The following is a 23,111-nucleotide window of genomic DNA, read 5'->3' as shown; positions in this document are numbered from 1 at the left end:
CCAAAGAAAAGTCTCTAATCAAAAATAAAAAGTTTAACCAAATTTAATCTTTAAAGCAACTCCAAAGATCCACAAAAAAAAAAAAAAAAATCTTCATCTAAGTACCCAAGCCACATCTCTAATCAATCTACAAAATATTGGAGACGAGGGGTGAGCCATCAACTCGGTAAGCAAATCCATGCACAATATTTGAAAACCTTTGTCATTATACCTTTAAACATTTTATATCATCTTATAATAATATATTCATTTAGGATAAGGGATGGATTTATGTAAAATCATTAAAAACATTAAAACATTCATAAAAACATTAAAACATAAACATTTGGTAGTTCATGCCTCGTAGTCATCATCATTCATCATTCGGGGTACTATACCCCACATTGTTCTTTGTTCAGGGTACTATACCCCGCATTGTTCATAACATCATTGTGCACAAGATCAACATCATACCAGCAAGCTGGCTATAACATTACATAACATCATAACATTTGCATCTTATACATTACTATGGATTATGAGCCAAAATATTTTTCAATCCACGTTACATCCTTTCATAAATGGCATTTAAAGTCTTCTAAAACATTTAAGAACCTTTCTTTGATCATTTAATTCTTTTAGAAAATTCTTCAAGAAAACATTTTGTTTAAGAAACTAACTTCTTAAGAAAAGATCATTTTAAAATATATTTATATAAATTCATTTAAAAGTGTTTTTATTTTACAAAATTCATTTAAATATTTTAGAAATCAGTTTTGTAAAAATTTCCATTTAAACATAATTCTTATAATATAAACTGCATTTATTATAAAGCACATCATGCATGAATCTACTTATCTCGATCCGCAGCAATCAACTCAATACCTCAATAACAAACCAACAAGCTCACCCACTTCCTATAATCATCATAAAATTATTCTTTTCAATATTATCTCTAACCTTAAACATAATCTCAATCATCCTTAAATCATAGGCACTTATACTCGCTTAACACTTATACATATTCTAGACTTAAACATGAGTATCCTGCACATGCTGATTTTTTTATAACCTATACACAAGTCGAAAGAACATGAAAATTTACAGAGGTACTTTAAACATGCATAGAATTGCTTACAAAATTTCACAAAAATAAGCACAAGTAAAATTTTTAGTCAGAATATTGACCTTTTACCAAAGTAACAAAATTGTCTAGCATTGACCACAACAGACCTTTACCAATTAGGAAATTCATAACATATTCTCTAGTACTCCAAATAATCCGTTTCTTTTTTCTAATTACCGAAGACACATTCAGAAAACATATAATTAAAATTTATAATTTTTGGACTCCTGAAAATATTTTTAAACCATTTTATTTCCGAGAACATCTAACATGTTCAGAAAATTTCAAGACAGAATTTCAAAAATTCTTATCTTTTTTTCTACATGCATAAAAATAGCGATTCCAGTTTTTAAGGACAGAGAAAAGATTGAAATTTTGTTATAAAATCCTAACACTGTTACATGTTTTCAGCTTCTATAATTATGGAAAATAGTTTCCAGATCTGCAGCAGCCGCATGCTATGATTTTTTTATAATTTAACCATAATGAATAAAATCACGAAATTAAATATGCAATCATACCAGACATAGATCTGTTGATAAAAGAATCTCCATAATGTTTAAAGATGTGTAACCTTATGGAAAATTTTCCAGAATTGAGAACCGCTATTGAAAATCAAATTTTCCAGCACCAATAACCCACCTTCGAAAAATCATAACAATTTGCATACTCAGAGGATTTCAACACAAAACCTATCAATGGAAAGCTTAGGATGTCTAGTTTCATGATTTGTAAATGTATTCGGTGGCGGATCTACAGATGGGCTACACTAGGCTGTAGCCCGGTCTGATTAGGGAAAAATCATTATATCCCTTATATTTTCATCAATTTTATATAATAATATAATTTTTTTTTCATATATGTCCCTAACTCAATTATCCTTATTTTTTCATCAATTGTATAATATAGTAAAGTTTTTATTTTATTTTCAAATATGACCTTAATCCAATTATATTAATTTCCATTTGAAATTGGTTACTAATTTATAAAATGATTAAATTATACATTTATTGAATAAATTGAAAACATTAGGGGGCTGAAATGTTGCTGCTACTTTATTTTAAAAAATTCTAATTGAAAAAAATTATGTCAATCTAACATAAAATTTTCACTAATATTAAAAGTGCTTACAAAAACAACATGTAATAGCAATTATCAACATTTTCATAAACTTTTTATGTGAATTTTGAGATTTCATTTAATAGTAAGTTAGAAAATAAAATTTGAGCATTTGGAGGAGCTTTTCATAAAAGAATCATCAGCATATGATTCTTCAAAGAGAGTCAGAGCGCCTGCCAAAGAAACAATGGCACTCAAATACATTTTTATTGGTCAGTTTAGTTTATTATTGAAACTTTTGACTAACAATATATTCATAATTTTAAAAGATGAATAAATTTTTTAGTTTAATTTATTTAAGCCTAGTAGTTAAGTACTTGACTTCAAACATTAAAGTTTTACTTGTGAGTTTTAATTGATTGTAATTACATGTATTGATTTAATTTTAGCTTAAAATTCTTAATTGATTTATTAATCCTTATATAATTATGTTTTATTAAAGGTTACAATGTCGGATTCCATAATTGAAAAATAAGGTTTTTATATTTGAATTGTCTTTTGTTTTCTACTCTTTTTTATAACTATTTTTAATTCGAGCATGTATTTATAAGGATAAGGTTCTTCATGTCCCTCTTATTTGATGCACTTCTTCCTACTTATGAATTTTTATGATCACTTTAAAATACAAATTTTTTTTTAGCCCGGGATAATATAAATTCTTGGATCCGCCCCTGAATGTATTCATGTGATTCTAAATAGAGAGAACAATTTGAAGCAAAGAATGCAGATTGTTCATATCATCACAACATTACAAACACACATATACTACCCAAATCATACTACAAGTAATTAAAGGCAATCAATTAAAAAAAATAAATCACATAAATCAAAGAAATACTTAGTACCTTAAGGCAAACACCAAGCAAAGAAGTTATAAAACTTTCTTTTCCTTTTCCAAAGACTTATGTTTCTTTCTTTTTATTTTCCTAGGATTTTGTAACAGTGTAGAAAATAAAAGATGATTTCCTCTTAAAAAGATGGCTTCCTCTTAAATACTTGTGGTAATTAATAAATACTTTTAAAAAACATAGAAAGCAAGAAAACATGAGTTTTAAGAAAATTCCTTTTTTAAAAAATTAAAGCTAATAACTTACGCAACTTATTCAAAACAAATTGATAAGTTTTACTTACACAGAAACACTCAATATTAGCTATTCTAACCAATTTAATAAGGGTAAAAGAGGAAAGCTAATAACGGGTGTTATAGATTAATTCATTAATTTCCTAATTTAGTGAGATTCCAATTTATTAGGAATATTTGTTTCCTAATTTAATTAAATGTCTAATTTAATAAGTCAATTAATGATGAGATTCTATAATTGGCGCATGAGATCTATTTAGATTAAGAAGTTGGTTCAAACACGAAAATTATTAAATGCTCTAGATATTTCTTTGGAGACAAGTAAGCCAAGAAAATCATATTTATTCTTATTCAGATCCATAAGAATTATAAGGGGAAAGAAACTCTTATTTGGAAAGAATCCAAATCTTTCAAGACTTGCTATTTTTGTGAAACCCTATTGCCTATTGAAAGAGAGATATTTCATAATTGAAGGTACATAACACAGAGCATAAAACAAAGAAGCAAAATTTAGCCTCCTCTTTAGAGAATTCGGATTTGGCGCATAAATGTTGTGTTGATTTATTTACTTATCTTCTTTCCGTCTCTCTATAGAGTTTATGTGGATCTTGGATCACTAGACATTGAAGAATTGCTATTGATCACTTTGAGAAGTGTCTTGAGGATCGTGGATCAAGAGAGATAGGACTGTATGGTGATAAACTGTAAGTGAGAGTTTTAAGTTTAGGTTGTAACATCTCAACTTAGTGAATTGTTTTTCATCTGGGCATTGCCTCGTAGATGTAGGATTAATTAATCCGAACCACGTAAAAATCTCCGTGTCATTTATTTTTTGTAATTTATTGTGTTTTTGAAAAATTAATATTTTTTTATGTTGATAAACAGTGAACAGTAAAATATTTCTAAAAATTAATTAAGTTGTTAATTCTAAGTTTTTAATTACCTATATCTATTTACAATAGATCTAAATTCCTTTCAAATTAGTTAATTTTATATACAATTAAAAAGAAAAAGAAAGACATAGCCCTCAAGACATGATTTGGTTTATATTCCTTCAATTGTTATTGTACCTCCTCCCTAGACTGGAACCCTCCCATTATGTTGGTGTTTTGTTGTTTCTCTCATTGGAGTTTGTAGCAGCAGCATAATAGCTGTAATGCCTGTATATTATCCATGGACCCTCTATTCTCTAATCCTTTCTTTCGTCGTTTGCAATTATAATCCTCTTCCCTCAATACACCTTACGCCGTTAACCGACAAGGTGAAGCTCTTCTTTCATGGAAGAGAAACTGGAAAGGATCAGATGATGGGTTAAGTAATTGGAGTCCTAGTGATGAGACTCCATGTAAGTGGTTCGGTGTGTCCTGCGACTTAAACAATCAAGTAGTGGGTTTGGACTTGAGGTATGTTGATTTGCTAGGACATGTCCCCACTAATTTCACCTCATTATTGTTCTTAAACAAGCTGGTTCGATCAGGAACCAACCCCGCCGGCTAGATCCCAAAAGAGATTGCCTCTCTCAACCAATTGAACTACCTCGACTTGAGTGAAAATTCCTTAACTGGTGAAATCCCAAGAGAGCTTTGCAGCTTGCTCAGCCTTGAACAACTCCGTCTCAACTCCAATCAGCTCGAGGGCGCCATCCCAATCCAAATTGGGAACCTCTCCAGCTTGACACAGCTAATTTTTACGACAATCAACTCAGCGATGCAATTCCTGCAACGATAGGAAAGAGAATTTGTTAAAAATTAATAATTTCAAAGGTAATTGGTATAACCCAAAAATAACGGTGGGAGAGAGAAATTGAGTGTCATTCTTCCTTTTTATTTTTACTAAATATTTTAATTTTAATAATTGAAATTGAGTTTACACACAAACACGTAAGAAATCGAGTTTAATATTAATTAAAAAAATTTAGTTTGATATTTTGAAAAAAGAAAACAATAAAAATAAAAAAACTTATTATTGTATCAACTGGCAGACTTACCATGAATGCACGACAGAATAGTTTTGTAGTTGTCACATAAAAAAATCTAAGATAATTAATGAGAAATACTATATTGGGTCAAAGTCTACAGAACTTTCCAGCTATAATCTATCATTAATCAATTTTGCAATTAATATCCCCACTATAACCTGTTCGCCACCTTATGCTCATTGCTCTTCACACATAATAATAGGAAGCTTTTGATTAACTTCTGTGAAAAAAAAATAAAAAAAGCTGTTAATCATGTCAACTGCTGAAGCAGCTGAAGCTTCAACGGCAGCAGCAAGAGATAAGTACAGATCCTTCTTGCACGACGAAGCCGAGAAAATCCAATGGAGACATGGCAGGCCTCCCACTTATGATACTGTCAATCAACTCTTTGAAGAAGGCAGGACTAAGGTGCTTGAATGCAAGCAAATCAGATCATGAGCTAGCATCTCCTCTTGTATTTTATTTTTCAATCTCTCTTTTTTTTAAAAAAAAATTTTCTCGGTATTAATATTATTTATTTTTTTCAATTGTGCAGGAGTGGCCAAAAGGATCCTTAGAAGGAACAGTGCAAAATGCTATTAAATCATGGGAGATGGAGCTCACACACAAGACTCGCTTACAAGACTTCAAGAGCATCAACCCTGACAAATTTAAGCTCATCGTCAATGGTACATATACGTATATACATATACATATACACAATAATTACAAATCCAATCTCTCCCGAATCTTGATGTGAGCGAAATTAAAATTTTTGTATGAGATTAGTCAGCAATTTTATTGATTTAACTAGAGTTAGAATGAAGAAATTGCAAACTTATTATGTAGGTGAAATTATACAATTTTCCCAAAAAAAAAAAAAAGGATAAATCATAACTTGAGTCTCATTTTTAGGGTCAGGGTCTCCTAGGCCACAACATAGGTCCGCTCCTGTCTGTTATGCTAACCATGGAAACACGCTGTCTATGCAACAGGAAGAGAAGGATTATCAGCGGAGGAGACGCTTAAAGCTGGAAGTTACAATGCTTTGTTGAAAAATTCATTGCCAGAAGAATTTAAATTTTACAAGGCTGAAGAAGAGAGCTTTGAGTCATCGCACGAAGGATTCAGATCAGCTTTTCCCAGAGGGTTTGCATGGGAAGTGTTGAGTGTATATTCGGGACCGCCGTTGATTGCTTTCAAGTTCAGGCATTGGGGTTTCTTTGAAGGACCTTTTAAAGGGCATGCTCCTACTGGAGAGAAAGTTGAATTTTGTGGATTGGGAACTCTCAAGGTATGTTAAAAAATAAAACATAACTAATTACCTAATCATAGTGAAATTTGAAGATTTTACCTAAATATAGTTTTGCTTCTATTGGATGAATCTATAGGAAAATTATTAAAATCTCCCTGTTGTCTGTTAAAATTAATCATTTTCTCTTTTCATGTTCTAAAATTTATCATAATGTCTCTTTTGTTAGAGCAGTAAAAGATACAAAAAGCAAAAAATTGAAAGTCAACAAAATCTTTCTAATAGCAAGGGGTTTTAATGAGTTTTGAAACATGAGGGAGCCAGAAATGATTAGTATATTGAAACAACAAAGAGCTTTGATTATGTTCTCATGATATAAATATTAAGCCTTTAAAAATTTAGTCGAGTTACTTTTAGTAGTTTTATTTATCTTGCTATCAAGAAATTTGAATTATGAAAAGATAGGAACTAAACACGAAATGGGGATTCGTCCTGATGACCTGGATTGGCCAACCTTTTTCTCTATACAATAAATATAAGATTTGATGACTTGAGCTCTTGAAGCTCGGGCTAGGTGAGCTGCAGATCATCTGCAAGAGCTTCTTTAATACTATCTTTTCTATGTGATCCATTCAGATTGATTGGCCCAACTTCAACTTTTGCCCATAACATGTGACATTGAAAGTCGAACCAAGTGAATAAATGTATCTCTTTTTCATTCGTACTTTTACTGTCAAATTGTTATATTATGTTTTAAATTGCAAATCTGAGTTTCATCAAGAGCTTAGTATAATGAAATTCGAGTTTTTAGATCAATTGAAACTCTGTGCTGATGAATGAAAAACTTGATATATAGGTTGATGAATCACTTAGAGCAGAGGATGTTGAGATTTATTATGATCCAGCTGAGCTTTTTGGAGGCCTGTTGAAGGGTTCATCAATTGAAGATTCAACAGCAGCTCAAGGCTGTCCCTTCTCCAAGAAAACATAAATGTATATGCTCTATGTGTCTGTTTTTTAATCCCATTAAAACACAGTCCTTGTCTGTTTTCATTGCTCTGTTTCTGTTTTTGTTGTTTGTTTTTCTTCATCTGTAGGCTTCCACTCTATTGCTAGAGTCAGACTTATTATTATATATTGCCGTGAGTGTTTTGGAATTTTGAATCAGTATTTCTTGTAGCAGACTTATGCCATTGCCAACTTTTAAGCACTGGCCCTCTCCTCAAGCGAAGCAAAGGAAGTTGCATTAGTGATGTTGACAGAATCAAGAACATATAAAAAAGAATATTTTGATCAAATATTATTTCTCAGTAAAATAACGATCAATACACACCTTGATGCTTGATGCGTAAGGGCTTAGTTGAGTGGTTTTCAAACAATCTTATTTAGTTGGCAGTTGGCTATTCGAACTCGAAGATAAGGAAAGTAGGGTAGAAATATAGATTTCTACTTTGTCCGCCCTCTATTTTTACTTGTATTTTCAATGAATCATTTTTCCAAAATGCCTTTTAATCTGTCTAATTATAAGTAATATTCTAAGTTTTTCATTATAGTTTTTCTGTTTTGTGGGTTCTATATTTTCAATCCATGAAAATGGAAGAGCGTGTTGCTCCGGGTTGCAGCATTTCATACATATACCATTGCAGGTGATTAATCATGGCAATGGAGCTATAGTGCAACTTTTTATGAGTAGATGAGTTAGCATGCTCTTGTTTCATTTCAAGCGGGTAAATGGCAATCCCAACACAAAAGGAACAACGATAATGATTTTTAGATAGAAAAAATTGGCAGAATGCTGACCGAAATACTCAATAAACACAAATACAGTGACCCCAGTCGGGTATTCAGGTTACGTCTGTCATCGCTCTATGTTGGCATTCAGTTTCTTTATCGTTTTTCATTTACAAAACAAGACGTCCAAAACTTAATTAGCAGAAAATCTCTAACACAAGATTGTAGCCACTACCCTTAAGTAGCATAAAAAACCCAACGATTTGATTTGACCATACAAGTTAACATCAGTCAGAGTCATGAAGATGAAACAATACAATTTTCAGACACAGCAAGAATAATTAATACTGAACCAAAAGCAAACGAATATAACTCATAATTAAAATACAGTACAGAGAAACACACCTTGTCACACAAAACAAAGCCAGCAATATATATAACTCAACAGGGAATGTCAAACTAACTAGATACGGCCAGCAGTGAAAATCATCAACAACCCAGTGGATAGATATATTTGATTTGTCCATGGCATTAGCTAGGGATCAGCTGCTTTTTTCTCGTTGCGAAAGCTTCGGTAATGTTGCAAAACGGGACCCAAAACTTCTGCAATCCAGATGCTGCGTCTGAATCGAATCTTGGAGAAGTCCAGTTGTATATATAACAGACGCTGAAGTATGAAAAGAAATATAAAAGAGGCAAATAGCAATACCGGGGTTGTACCTGTCACTAACAAGAAAAAACAGACGGCTAGAGGATACACCAGAGTGGTCGCGAAGCCATTCGGGAGGTGATGATTAATCACTTGCATGGCTATAGAAAAGGCTATAATATTTGATAATGAGAAAAGTCCAGAAATCACAGTGATGATTGGGTCATAAAAGTCATATGATGAAGACACTGGATAGCGCTGGTCGGTTTGATTGTTATTAATGCTGGTGGCAGTGACGTTTGTGGCTGAGTCGATGTCGCTGCTGCTGTTTCCCCACAAATCCTGAGAAGGGGTAAGCGCTGCTTGGAATGTGGCTGTCGCGATTAGTACAGCAACCACAAGCAGTGCATTTCGACTTTCATCCGTAATGGACAGTGATGAGCTATAAAAGAACAAAAGCATCTTTCGACGCCATGTCAAACCTCGTTTTAAGTAATCTGCAATCTCCACAGTAGCAAGGGAGGACCCTTCTCGACCGCCAGCATTGCGCACCATGCTCTTCAGTTCTTGAAATTCAGGTTTCGTTTGCAAATGAAATTTTACCATGTCCATGGCTGTCTTATCTTTTGAGTTTCGGGCATTTATTTGATCACGTGCTCTGTTGACTATTAGCCTCACGATCTGCCTTATGGAAGCAAAAGAATAAAAAATTAAATTCAGGGAATAACTGGACAATTAGCTCAAAATTAAATTAAAATTTTCATGCCTGGATATGACTTCGGGAGATTGAGATGTGCAACAATGTGTTGCATTCATCATCCTTCCAGTTAAGGATATCATCCTTGTTGACAAATCGAAGCCATCCTAGCATGACTTCAAGGACTTCCAACTTGTCATTTTTTGCAGCAACATGCAGAGCAGTTTCTTTTCGAATTGTCACCTGCAGGATAGACTCTGGGCAAGCTGCTAGAAATTTACATAGAAGATCGACATTTCCTTTCTCAGCAACATAGTGTAGAGGCGTCACACCCTCCCTTCCTTGGACACGAACCAGATTTCTATCAACATCTATGAGCCGAAGCACCATTTGAGTATGTGTTTCCTGCAAAGCAAGATGCAAAGGGCAAAATCCATATTGGTTTTGTTTTCTGGCAAATGATGGCTTTAATCTCATAATCTCCAAGGCAAAGTTGATATGCCCCATTGATGCTGCTGTATGTAAAGGAGTATCCACAAATGGTACTTGGTCTATCTGATCTAACAGATATGCGTCCTCCCATATTAATTCATACAAGGCATCAACATTTCCTGCTTGAGCAGCCTCGTTCAACCTCTGATCCGTTCTGAAGGACATTAATTGATTGATTTAAGCAATATTTTTAGCAAGTAATTACGATGTGCATAACATGAAAATGCAAATCAATGAAATATATTATTTAAAATTATTATCTATATATTAACCATACTTTAGCAAAAGAGCTGTTTTACCTCAATAAATTTGTGGAGTTGGCCCTAATAGGAAGTGAAGTTGCTTCTAATGCTCCAGCGCTGCGTAGCATATCCTCAATCTCCTGGTTTCTTGATTGAGTTTGATCAAGTAATGTAATATTTAAAGGTGTCAAGCCATCAGAGTTCAAAGAATTTATTTCAACTTTGTAGTTCAGCAAACACCTTACAATCTGCTGGGACATATGTATACAAATTCGTCAGGTAGTTTTGAAGTTAAAAGAGTAGGTGTTTGATCTTTTGAATAAGTTGTTTGATGAAATGCTTCAGTTATCCAGTAATGATTGAAGTTAAAAGAGAAGCATTTGATTTGAATTCTACAAGTTATCAAGTAATGATTGAATCTTCGTGTCAAAATCAAGGGTTATGATTTCATCTAGTGTATAACTTGCAGAGCAAGAACACTCTCGGTTGATTATAATAATTAAGGTTGCAATGTTATGTGTAATACTGTAATAAGACAAATATCATGTGATATCTTTTACAATATTATGTAATGTAAAGTAGTTGATTGTGAGCCTTTGATATTAGGTCTAGATGATGAAGGAATGTAACAACATAGTACGAAACTAGAATAACGTAATGAGAAATGTTTAATATGAAAAAATGAGTTCCTTATTTGCTTGTGGGTTTGTGTCCAAGCTATAATATGTAGTAGGAAAAGGACATCAATACTCATGAATTCAGTAAATTGATCATATAGAGATTGATTATTTTCAGAAATGATCCAATATTACCCCTTTTGGGGACATGTAAATCATTTTCACATTTAGAAATAGTCACATAGGGCCTTAAAGTTTGTCAAAAAAATTGAGTTTGTATATTCTAAAAGGTGTCCATATGATTATTTTTAAAAATAATTAGGTTTCATAACTATTTCACTAAACCACATAATTTTTTTGTCCTTTTTCCTATTGTCACACTCTTAATGTAGCATCACGCCAAAGAAAAAGAGAATAGGGGAACTCAGGGAGCTAATTAATTACATCTTAGATCGTGCTGTATTATATGCTTACAAAGAGGTCTTTATATACAAGTTTAAGTAATATTGCTACTATAAGGTATCCTAATCTAATGAGGAGAAACCATGCTTAAAAGGGAAAACATAATATATGTGCATGATTATCTTTAGAAAAACTTACTCCTGATCTAATTAATTAGGAATCATCTACTCGCTAAATACTTAGAAAATTGTCCAAAGTAAATTAGGTGTGAGTGAGAGCTCTACAGCTCACAAAAATAGGAGGCGCGACACTATGTAATATACAAACTCTAAAACTTTAAAACAAAAAACAGGTGGCAATATCAATAATGTAATCACTCAACCGAATTTTTTAGCATATTAATTCAAGCTTGCCTGGACTTGATTTTTTGATGTTGCAATGTGTAGCAGAGTGCTGCCATCCCTATTTTTCGAGTTGAGGATTCTTTTGTTGTAGCATTGATCAGCTTCTTTAAGGCCAATGACCGACGGAGGGCATCTTGTTAGGACTTGAAAAGCTTCAACCTTATCGTTTTTCAAAGCAATATGAAGAGCAGTATCGCCTTTATTTGTCACATCTTCAAGAGATTTCGGACAAACAGACAAAAACTTCTCCAAGAGATACAGGTCTCCATCTTCAGACGCATGATGCAGAGGAGTGATGCCTTCTCTTCCTTTAACACGAACGAGTTCCGGATCAGTATCTATCAGCTGAAGCACTGTTTGAGTTTGACCATTTTGCAAAGCCAAGTGCATGGGAGAGAAGCCATCTTGGTTGGGTTTCTTGGCAAATGAAGGCTTTAGCCTAATAATCTCCGTTGTCAATTCAACATTTCCACTCCTTGCAGCATCATGTAAGGGAGTTTCAATAAAAGGTATCCTATCGAATTTGTCCAAAATATACGGATCTTGTCGAACTAGAGAATACAAAGCATTGGTATCCCTCAGTTGAGCGGCAGCCTCCATCTCCGAAATTAATTAACACAAAGAAAGTTGGAACTCCAATTGTACACTGCAGAGAGGAAAGTTTCAACAACTTACAGAAGATGATCAGCTTAAAGAAACAGAGAGGAAAGCTCCAACATAAGTTCAACGATCATTCCTCTGTATAGTACGACAAAGGGAACAAAATTTCCTCATCAGCATGGCTGCTTTTGATTCTTGGAGATTGATTTTTTTCAAATGAGAAACAAACCTTACTTTTGGAAACTTCCTGACTAAGTCATGGCGAGGACAAAGCGCAATGTCTTACGCCTAACTTTTTTACTCTCTTTTTTTTTTACTCTCCCGTTCTTTCTTTAACAATCAGCTCCATTTCTTATTGAATTAACCGATCCACGTGCTATCGAAGATTTTTCGAATGCGATTAAGTTCGAAAAAAAATGACATATTTCACTTTATTATTATGGGAATAAGTGCTACTACTTGGGTTTCCGCCATCACCAAATCTAAGGCATAAATTTCGGTGAAACCAATAATATGTGCTTTCTTTTGAAAAATTAAAAATAAAAATCGAATAAGTTATGCTCAATAAGTCAATATCATATACAATCATGTATAGGGTGTTCGCATATAATCCTATCCCATTCAATTTGTCATATACATTCAAAATCGATCCATTTTTATGCAAATCAACGAAAATCCATTTTGAAAAAAGTAATATAATTAGCTTTTGAAAATTTAAATTAATTTCAAAGAATAAAAACAAAAATTTGTACATGCGGCACTATAATAGTGATTGTTACATTAAGCTAAAATTAACGTTATGGAATGTAACTCAAACAAAAATCCCTCCATAACTATAATGTTGAGACCAAATTAATCTTATTAATATGAGGATATTATAGCGTAATGAAAGTGTAGTTCATCTCTAAATGGTAAGAGCCACTGAAAATTTTTTCGTTATTAACCGCCTGACACTCAAAATCAATTTATACATTTCCAGAAGTTATAAAATATATATTTTCAGTTTAAACAACAAAAGCAAAGTGTTTGGGAGATCAAAGGCTGAAAAAAGAAGAGCAGGTACCAATTAATGGGTTTGACCCATGTGCCTTTTAGTCTTTGACAGAAGCCATTTATGAACTTGGAAAAAGATGTGAGAGGAGAGCCATGTGTCACTCTGCCTCCTCGTTATCAAAGGCTGAAAAAAGAAGAGCAGGTACCAATTAATGGGTTTGATCCATGTGCCTTTTAGTCTTTGACAGAAGCCATTTATGAACTTGGAAAAAGATGTGAGAGGAGAGCCATGTGTCACTCTGCCTCCTCGTTCCTCTCCCCCTCTTTCTTAGACAGGTCCTCTTTTGTAATGCTCCCAGCCGCCCCCGCTTTCCTTCTTCCCACTTTTTTTTGCCCCTTTCATGCATGGCCCCTCCACTTTCCTTCTGCTTTTCACCCAACAAACATCCTTAGTGCAAAGGATGTAAAGATAAAGCGTACATTGTATTAATAATTAATTAATAGAATATGTACAATTTAATATACAGGTATTAATAAAATAAACAGACATAATTTCAAAAACAGCACTGATATTTGACCTTAAATTCCATCTTAACTACGATATTAAAATTTGACTGTTAAAATCAAATCAAATTTGAGCAATAGCCCACTGCCCACCAACTATTTTTGAGTGAAGGCCCATCTTCAGGAATTGGAGATGGATCATTACCCAAAACAACAAAAATTCACAAAAATTCAGAAATTCGATCTACTTAAATAAGTGGAAATCTAACGGTTGGGTGCAACTGTGGCACGGTACCACAGTTGCACAACATTTTTATCCCAACTATCATATTTATTTCAGAAAAAATAATAAATATATATATATATATATATATATATATATATATATATATATATATTATAATAGCGAGGAAAAGAATTTTCTCAGAATCATTAAATGTTAACCACAGATCAGGAAATTCGATTCTAGGGCCAATGCCAATATGCCATGGCAACCTTCACCAACAAGAGCCAAACTCAACATTTCCTGTTTCTTTGTATCTTTATCAACTTCGTTCTTCTCTTCTTCATTGCTTGCTTATTCTTTTCCTTGTTTAGTCTTTTCTATTGCTCTGCTTCTTCAATGTCTTTTGCTATTCACCCCTTTACATAGATTTTGAACTTTGAAACTCAACATTTCCAGTTTCTTTGTATCTTTATCAACTTTGATATATTAACGACACCTACAGCTCTTTGTACCCCTTTCTTTACACGTGTATGCCATATTTATTTTAGCCCATACAAGAATACCGAACTTTGAATTCGTTTGTGATTGCTTTTGCATGGTTCATAAGTAATTTAATTAAAAGTTAATTTCGATATTTGATAAATTTTTTAAAAATTAATTTTGACAAAATCACTTCATCTTATAATAGATTTTTTTTAAAAAAGAAAGAGTAGCTTTTTAAGGTCTAATTTTGAGAATCAATTTTTTACTTAATCAAATTTCACATATATCCTAATGTACATTATAAAAATCTAAAATTATCCTTATTAAATAGAAAATAGAATCATTAACTTTAAAAATAATAATATTATTATTATTACTAATTGTATTGAGATAACAAAATAAAAAAAATTAATAATATAAAATATTTATTTTAGTTCTAAATTATTAATTATATATACTAATTTTTTTTTACAAATATTTTTATAAATATATGAATAAATTTTATTCAACATTATATTCAATTCAGTCATTTATATTATTACAACAATTTAACAGTAAAATTTATTAAATACATACGACTTTTTTAAAATTCACAACACTTTTAAAAATAAATTTTACAAAATTTTAATTGATTCTCTTTACAAATGATTATTTTTACAGCATAGTTAACAACAATTATTTTAAAAACTATAATATTACCAAACTAGCCCTTATTTAGAATTGAAGAAAAACAAATGAATGATTCTTAAAAGTTAAATTGCAATGAGATTGGAATTGCCCTTTCGACAGTGTACCATTGTGATAGGTATTGGCCCTCTTTGGGATTGAGAATGGACAGTTGCACAGCACTAGGGATTTAGTAAATACTAGTTGTTGACTTGCCGTAACTTGAAAGCCAAATTGATTTGACTTTACACTTAGATGATGAAAAATCTACTATTTTTTTACTAATTTTGTCAAAGTTATTATTTAAAAATTATATTACTACATGTTTTTAACTTTTATTTCTAATTATAACTTTTTTTTACAATTACCGTCACTTAAAAGCTACAATAACTTAATGTCAAATAGGGCTGTAAGGTTATTTCACATAAAGGAAACAATATGAATACTTTTAGTTTACCTTGTATTGTGATAATAAACTAGTATTTGCTACCAAATGGCACTTAGGCCATGTTTGGTTTGAAGAAAATGGAGGAGAAGAAAATAGTGGAATGGAGGGGAAGGGAGAAGAAAAGAGTAGAGGAGAATAATAAAATTAAATTTCATTGTTTGGTTTGAAATAAAATTCGATAGGAAAAGAAATTATAATTTTTTCTTTGGAGAAATTTATTCTTTGCCTTAAATACTGAACTATTTTATTCGTAATGAAATATAATTTGATATTAACACCAAACCTTTTTAATGTGAAAAAGTCCTAAAACAATTCATGATTTATTAGAATTCTCTCTCTCTCTCTCTCTCTCTCTCTCTCTATATATATATATATATATATATATATATTGTTAAAAAAAATCAGTTTTTTAAATTTTTATAAAAACTTTTAGGACCGATCCCATACAATATATAAAAATTTGTAATTTAGAAATCGTACATTGAAAATCCGATTTGGCTTTTTCCGCTGAAGTGATTTACGCTCCCAGATCACGATCCGTTACCACCACATCTGTTAGATCATGATCTATCACTAATGATCTTCCAAGCTATGACTCAGGTTTGATCTGCACTTGACGTGTGGGCGCCTTTATCACTACCAAAGAACTAGCACGAGAAAATTTTTCTCTCAACAATAGAGAGAAAAGTTTTTTTCTCTGATCTATATAAAGTGGCTGCCCCTTTATTTTGGGAGAAAATAAGCCCTTTTATATTTTTATTTAGTGGAAACCCTAGGCTCCATATTTATTTATTTTTTAATTCTATTAAATCCCTTTTAATTTAAATTGAAAAATAATTAAAACAAAAGTCACGATACTTGTTCTTGTGTTATAGGGGCCCACCTTGTAAAATAACACAAGGCCCCTCACACTCAAGCATATTAATGGAGCCTCCCACTAAATAATATATTTAGGCTTTTGACTCAAATAGCTAGTTATCTTGCTTATTAATCTAGTAGTGGTGCAGTCAATTAAATGAGCTAACCTGGGGATCATTTGAGAACATACAATAGTGGCTATAATAATTAAGCATGTAATTAAACTAGCCCAATTATTTAATTCTAAATCTACTCCACTAAAAGATTGGAACTGACCTCCATAATTGTATGCTCGAATAATAATTCGTCCCAAGTCACATCGATTTCTTTACTGCATAATCATTTGTACCACATCGTTAATTAAATCGACATCTCAACTGTCCAATCGACTTAATTACATCTTATTTCTTGATACTTACTGGTTTTCTCTAATGATCATTTTCAACATACTAAATATGTTGACACACTCTGGCCAGATAATTCTATGATCAAGTACCGAAAACCTATCAAAAGATGTGTTGTACAAATTCTATATTGTTAATCTATAACTCCAATACTCATAATTGCTCCCATTAAGATACCGGGTAATTTTGACCACAAGTATGTGTCGTGCCAATTGATAACTCAAATGGAATAACAATTACAATCATGAAATCATAAATAACTCAAGATTAAGATTATAGTAAAATCAATGCCTATGAGATTTAATAAGTCTGACAGTCGTTTTCAGGTTAATTAAATCTCATATGTGATCCAACTCAATGTAGTCAAACTACATCAGTAAATTCATATATGATTAAGACAAATTATTCAATGAATTTACTACAGTCTAAACATAAATAGAGCGCCCAACTCTATGTATCAACTGCGAACTAAATTTATTTAATCATAAGATAACTTGTATTTATGTCTTCTGTGAATCCATTTGATGATCATATAAATACATATAATATGATTAAACATACATTTTTCAATATATATTTATGTAATTGAAAATGTCTCAAATATTTTATTAATCAGAAAATAAATTAATATACTTTAAAAGAGCATATAATCCCAACACACACACACACACACACACACACACACACACATATATACACGGTCCGGTGGAGTTCTGACGGCGGTCTACGGAGTTTTTACTATGATTAATTTATATGGAAATAATAAATAATGATGATCCAGTCAAGAACAGTTTTATACAAATAACATTGTACCAACCGGTGTGACTTAATATCAGTAGACTTGCAAATTGTAACTGATAGCAAGCCCTGTATAGGTGCCCAAGCTTCTATTTGACAATGTCATCACTCGCTTGTGATAGGATATTACGTATTGCCTCGTGATACTTCCTAAATTATGATAGATTCTAAAAATCAGGCTTAACAATTACCACTGTTTAACTTTGGCTTATAATTGAAGACGCAGTCACATTTTAATTGATTAAATTCGACTTGTTAATGTTTCTCAAAAGAGGGAACGCACTCATAGTAAATGGGCAGCATATGAAGTACCCAGTACAAAGTAGACCAATCTATAATCTGGCGTATCCTTATCCAAAAACTATTTTGTCCAATTTTTTAGAGCAATTACTACTTTAGCAGATCTCTGTATTTATAGAGTCAGTAAATTTACTCAGGTTCTAAAGTTCAGGCTGCATTTACTCTCCACGTGATGACAGCTGACTTTGCTGCCAAGTAAGCTCCAGCTGGCACTCCAACGTGACTTGTTATGAGAGAGTCGGTAGTGTTGCAAAATGGAGCCCGAAACTTCTGAAATCTAGCGGCCTCTGTAATGAAGTATATCTAGCGACTTGAGTAAGAAACACCGAACCCCATAAAGAAATTACAGCAACAGCTAATATTGCACTGTGACTTTCATTTGTTATGCACTTTGATGAGTGGTAAAGTGATAAATGCAACTTTCGAGACAAAGACAAATTATTTCTTGAGGATTCTGCAATGTTCACAGTAGGAAGGGGGAACCAATTACGAGCGCCAGACTTGGGCAGCATAAACTTCAGTTCTACAGATTGAGGTTTCCTTTGCAAAAGCATTTTGATGTTCTAAGATGTCCATGGCTGTCTTACCGGCTAAATTACAGGTATTTATTCAAGGTACTCTTAAAACTACTAGCCTCACCATCCGTATTATGTGCACATGGAATAACAATAATAGGCCTAAGAGAATGAAAAAACTAAATAATTTTTAGAATCGGTTCTTAAAATACTAGTGCATGAATCAATACCGAATCTATAACATGAAATTCACTCAACAAGGAAACAAGGAAATCAAAAGCTTGCCTGGATAAGACTTCGGGATATTGCAATGAGAAATAAAATCGTCCATCATGAAAATTGCTCTGTTTCTATATTTGTTGTTTGTTTTCTTAATCAGTAGCCTCCCACTCCTTTGTTAGACTTCAATGCAAATCTTATCTCTTGGATTTATTTTGACAAATTTTCAAGTCATTATTGTTACGCTATGTATTGAGTTTAAAGTTGGTGATTAGATAAATCCAAGCACATGTTGAATTTAGTTTATGGCACTTTCTTTTTAAGCATGTCCCCAGGATTCCTGTCACTTTGAATCTTCAATGATCTGATATAACCCTTCAAAATTTAAAAGCTAATAAAAAAGCAACTTGATATCTCTGTGTTTTGTATTTTCATGTTGAGCTTTAGAGTGGGACTATTGGCATCCCACCTTTGTATTTGACCTGGAACCACTTCACTGCATCTTCCTTGGTGACACGGTCCAGAACAACTGGTTCTCTAGGCTTTTTTATTTTTTAAAAAAATTAATTATTACATTCTTGTTTAGCTCGTAATTTTGTTGATCTCTTAATTGTGGATTTTGAGACAACTAATCATTCATTAAATGAAAGAGAGAGAGAGAGAGAGAGGGATAGAGAAGGAAAAGAATTTATTGCTACACGAAGCTTCTACTTTGACGTGGCAAATCATTGAAAAACTACATGGAAAATACTTTGCTCCAATGCATGACAATTCATTCTAATTGACGATGACGCTTAGCAAACACTTGGCTATTATGCATGCAGTTCTAAGGCCAAATGTTATTTGGTTTACCGGTGGATATGTTGAGCACAAGCTTATGAAACTTAATTTCCCTCATGGGGTTAGAAAGTTTCGTCTCTGAAGCTATCCGGGTTTGATTGTGATGAAAGTTTGATCTTTTATTCATTCATTCGTTTCATCCGTTTGCATGGTGGTTGTCTCCTAAATTTGAAAATTTTAAATTAGCGTTTGAGAAAGAAAAGAGATTTTATACTAGATGTCACATAAAGAATTTAAAACTCTTAGGAAAATATTTTGGCTTAAAAGTGGAGGTTTAATTAAAAATTGTCCTATTATGTAATTTTAATAAAAGTTAAAATTGTAAAATAATTAAAGAGGTATTAAAAGATATTTAGAGGGATGCCAATAGTCCCACTCCTTTAATCCAAATTCAACATCAGTAATTCCAATCAAAAGTCATTATTGTTATGATTGTGTTGATCTTCGAAATTGACTTTTTAGCACTATCGATTCTAATTGTATAGGTCCTTAAATAATATTATGTCATAAATGCATTTATAATATTATATGGTTAAGATTTAATTACCTATACTGTTTCATTAATATTGTTTATGGGACTGTCTATAACACTGTTTGTTAAACCAATTCACAACCACTATTCAACGTTGTTTTAATTTTTATGTTTGCTATTACTAATTTGGTTGATTTGGATTTTTAAAAAGTTGTTTTTGACTAATATTTCTAATAGATTCAGAGTCTGTTTAGAGCAGCTACACTGTAAACCCAATATTTTCTGAGAAATATTGAGTTATTGGCTCAACACAACTTTTCTTAGGAGGTTATATAGGAAGCCTATAGACTTTGTCGAAGAATTAACCGGTTTGATTTTGGTTATTTTCTGCTTATGCAAAATAAATTGTCATCCTTATTTTGTAATTAATTTTTTGCAATGCCAAATTGCTATATCAATACTGGTTGCACTTTGGATTGCAGGAATGGCAGATGTGATACTTGTTAATAGTAAATTTACAGTTAATACCTTTGCTAATACATTCAAGAAACTTCACGCTCAAGGAATTCGTCCAGTTTTTCTTTATCCACAATCAATGTGTATCAGTTTGATAAACCCCATTCTTGTAAGTTATAGACGTGACAATCTTCTAGTACTTCTTTTTATTCAACCTAGAATACTTTGTAAACATTTCTGTGATTATGTTTCCTCCACTAGTCAAAGCTTAAAGCCTTAACTTTTAAATATCTGCTTTGATGTAGGTTGAATTTTCTCTCCATCAACCGCTTCGAAAGAAAGAAGAATGTTGATCTAGCACTTTCAGCATTTGCCAAGCTTCGGAACCTTGAAGAAGATGTAATTAAGAATCGTGATACAGCTGATGTAACCTTGACCATTGCAGGCAAGCCTCCGCCTATTTCTGATTTGACAGATATCTTTTACTGACTCTTAGGCATGTCAACACACTGGGGTCTTGTCTATGAGTTGAGTTTGTTCATTGATTTTGTATATCTGTTGCAAAAAGAAAAGTACCTTCATCCAGTTAGTTATATTGCTTACTTATCAGAAGTATGTGCAGATGGTTTGCTGGCAATGAAGTTCCTAGTGGTCTATATGTGATCCATCATAATGCATTTGATCTGTCATTTAGATGACATCGTATGGAAATCTAGTTTTCGTTTAGCATACGTTCCTGAAGATAGTTTATCATTAACTTTGACTGTCAGTTGGGTTAACAGATTTTTTTATGGTTACCATTCGCTTCATTAAACTGGATCCATAAAATCATATGCTACAATGTACCCAAAATAAATCAAGAGGTTGGCTTAATGATGTTATCTGTAGAGAGTGAGAGGCAGTTTAGTTGACCAAATTGGTTAGAGATTAGTGTAAAGTTTTGTTGGATGCAGACTAACTCACTCTGTTTTTCATAGCCAAAAAATTGGTAGAATGCATAGTCAATAATCTATAACTAAACTAATTATTGCACATACAGGTGAACTTAGTAAATATATAGCTGATGATAAGAGAATCAAAGAAAGTTCCTTGATGAAACTCAAAAAACTGGTCTTTAACTCACAATCAGAGGAACTTATACTATCTGCAGCGGGGAAAGCAAAATTGAGTTTTATATACTATGCCTGCACAAACATCAAAGCGTTATTACTAATATGCAATCAAAAAAGCCTACTTGCTTTTGGATTTACTGAAGGAAAATGTACATCTCTCTGGTTGCAGGTGGGTGTGATAAACTCCTGAGGGAGAATGTTGAGTATTTGGAGGAGCTTAAAAGCCTGGCAGAAAGAAATTGAGTGTCTGATCGGGTCAACTTCATAACATCTTGGTCAATAGCTGAAAAAAATGCTCTTCTTTCTGAATGCCTGTGTGTCCTTTATAGACCAAAGATGTGGTTGCTTCTAGTATTATCATTGGAGTTAATCCTAAAAGAGAAAATAATGAACTATAACTTGAATTGGTTGTACAATTAATGTAGGATGAACACTTCGACATCGTTCCATTGGAAGCAATGGCAGCTTATAAACCTGTTATTGCATGCGATAGTGGGGGCCCTGTGGAGACAATTAAGAATGAGGTGGTAGGATTTCTTTGCAACCCTACCCCCCAGGAATTCTCTCTGTCTATGGCTAAATTAATTCAGGAGCCCCAGATGACTAAAAATATGGGTGAAAAGACCCAACAACATGTTATGGAGTTGTTCTCGACAAAGATTTTTGGCCAGCATTTGAATCGACTGCTTGCTTATGTTGCCAGGGGTAAGGAGGACTGAAAATGGTGAACATAACATGATGATTACAAGTCTGTATGCATGGGTCCCAAACGAGATATTTGGAGCTGATAACAAGCTGCGTTATTACATATTATAAGCTAAAGAGACTGCTATATATTTCATCGGCACTATAATTTTCTTGATACTGCTCTGTAACCAAGCCTTATTGTTTCCGTAGATAGCTCTAGCCCTGTTTATGCTTGAATGCGCGCATCAAGTAGTTCAAGCGCTAGAGGTACTGTGTAATGTGACACAAAATTCCCTTTCTGTGAAATTTCAGAAACCTATTCTGAAACTGGAAAAAACTGAAACTGTAATGCGATGTCGTTTCTAAGATCTCATTGCTTGCGGGAAAAACTTTCCTTTTTTTTTTGGTTGTAACCCATCCGGTTTCTTGCGCCCGCATTGTGCCTCGATTAATCCGGATTCGGGGTGTAGTTACAGTTAAGACTCTTTACCCCTCCCAAATAGTGTGTTCAGTGGGGATCGAAGCTGAGAACTCCTTCCACAAACTCAGTCTACGCTGCCAACTGAGCCACAACCATTTGGTAAAAAAAAACTCTCCTTTTTTTTTCTTTTTGAATTTTAAGATTCTGCATACTTCCCATAATTACATTTTATTTATTTCGTTTGTTACTTTTTTGTGCTTTGTCCATCTTACACTTTCAATTTATTTTATTTTTAAAATCATTAGGTTCCTTTCAGTTGAGATAATGTTATTTTAGTACAGATGACATCTCAACACTCATC

At 32.7% G+C, this 23,111-nt stretch overlaps 2 protein-coding genes and 1 pseudogene across 3 annotated transcripts; 2 read left to right on the top strand and 1 right to left on the bottom strand.

The window, feature by feature from the left end:
- Positions 1-5,370: 5,370 nt before the first annotated feature.
- On the top strand, positions 5,371-8,015 carry LOC18049492 (pathogen-related protein). Of its 2 annotated transcripts, XM_024188716.1 has the most exons (5): positions 5,371-5,691; positions 5,819-5,951; positions 6,258-6,556; positions 7,371-7,507; positions 7,698-8,011. In XM_024188716.1, exons 1-4 carry the CDS (start codon positions 5,536-5,538, stop codon positions 7,503-7,505), a joined length of 723 nt encoding a protein of 240 aa, XP_024044484.1. In that variant the 5' UTR covers positions 5,371-5,535; the 3' UTR covers positions 7,506-7,507; positions 7,698-8,011. The 2 variants fall into 2 exon arrangements, with proteins under 2 accessions (XP_024044484.1, XP_006442473.2); XM_006442410.2 differs by having other exon boundaries at positions 7,371-8,015.
- Positions 8,016-8,599: 584 nt separating this feature from the next.
- On the bottom strand, positions 8,600-12,585 carry LOC18049491 (ankyrin-1). Its single transcript, XM_024189812.1, has 4 exons — positions 11,758-12,585; positions 10,383-10,573; positions 9,661-10,237; positions 8,600-9,575 (listed from the first exon to the last, which is right to left on the bottom strand). Exons 1-4 carry the CDS (start codon positions 12,346-12,348, stop codon positions 8,781-8,783), a joined length of 2,154 nt encoding a protein of 717 aa, XP_024045580.1. The 5' UTR covers positions 12,349-12,585; the 3' UTR covers positions 8,600-8,780.
- Positions 12,586-19,549: 6,964 nt separating this feature from the next.
- Positions 19,550-22,452, top strand: LOC18049490 (annotated as a pseudogene).
- Positions 22,453-23,111: the final 659 nt, after the last annotated feature.

Source organism: Citrus clementina, unplaced genomic scaffold (assembly GCF_000493195.1).
Source record: "Citrus clementina cultivar Clemenules unplaced genomic scaffold, Citrus_clementina_v1.0 scaffold_3, whole genome shotgun sequence".
NCBI classification, from domain to species: Eukaryota; Viridiplantae; Streptophyta; class Magnoliopsida; order Sapindales; family Rutaceae; genus Citrus; species Citrus x clementina.
This window is presented reverse-complemented; position numbering and strand designations above follow the sequence as displayed.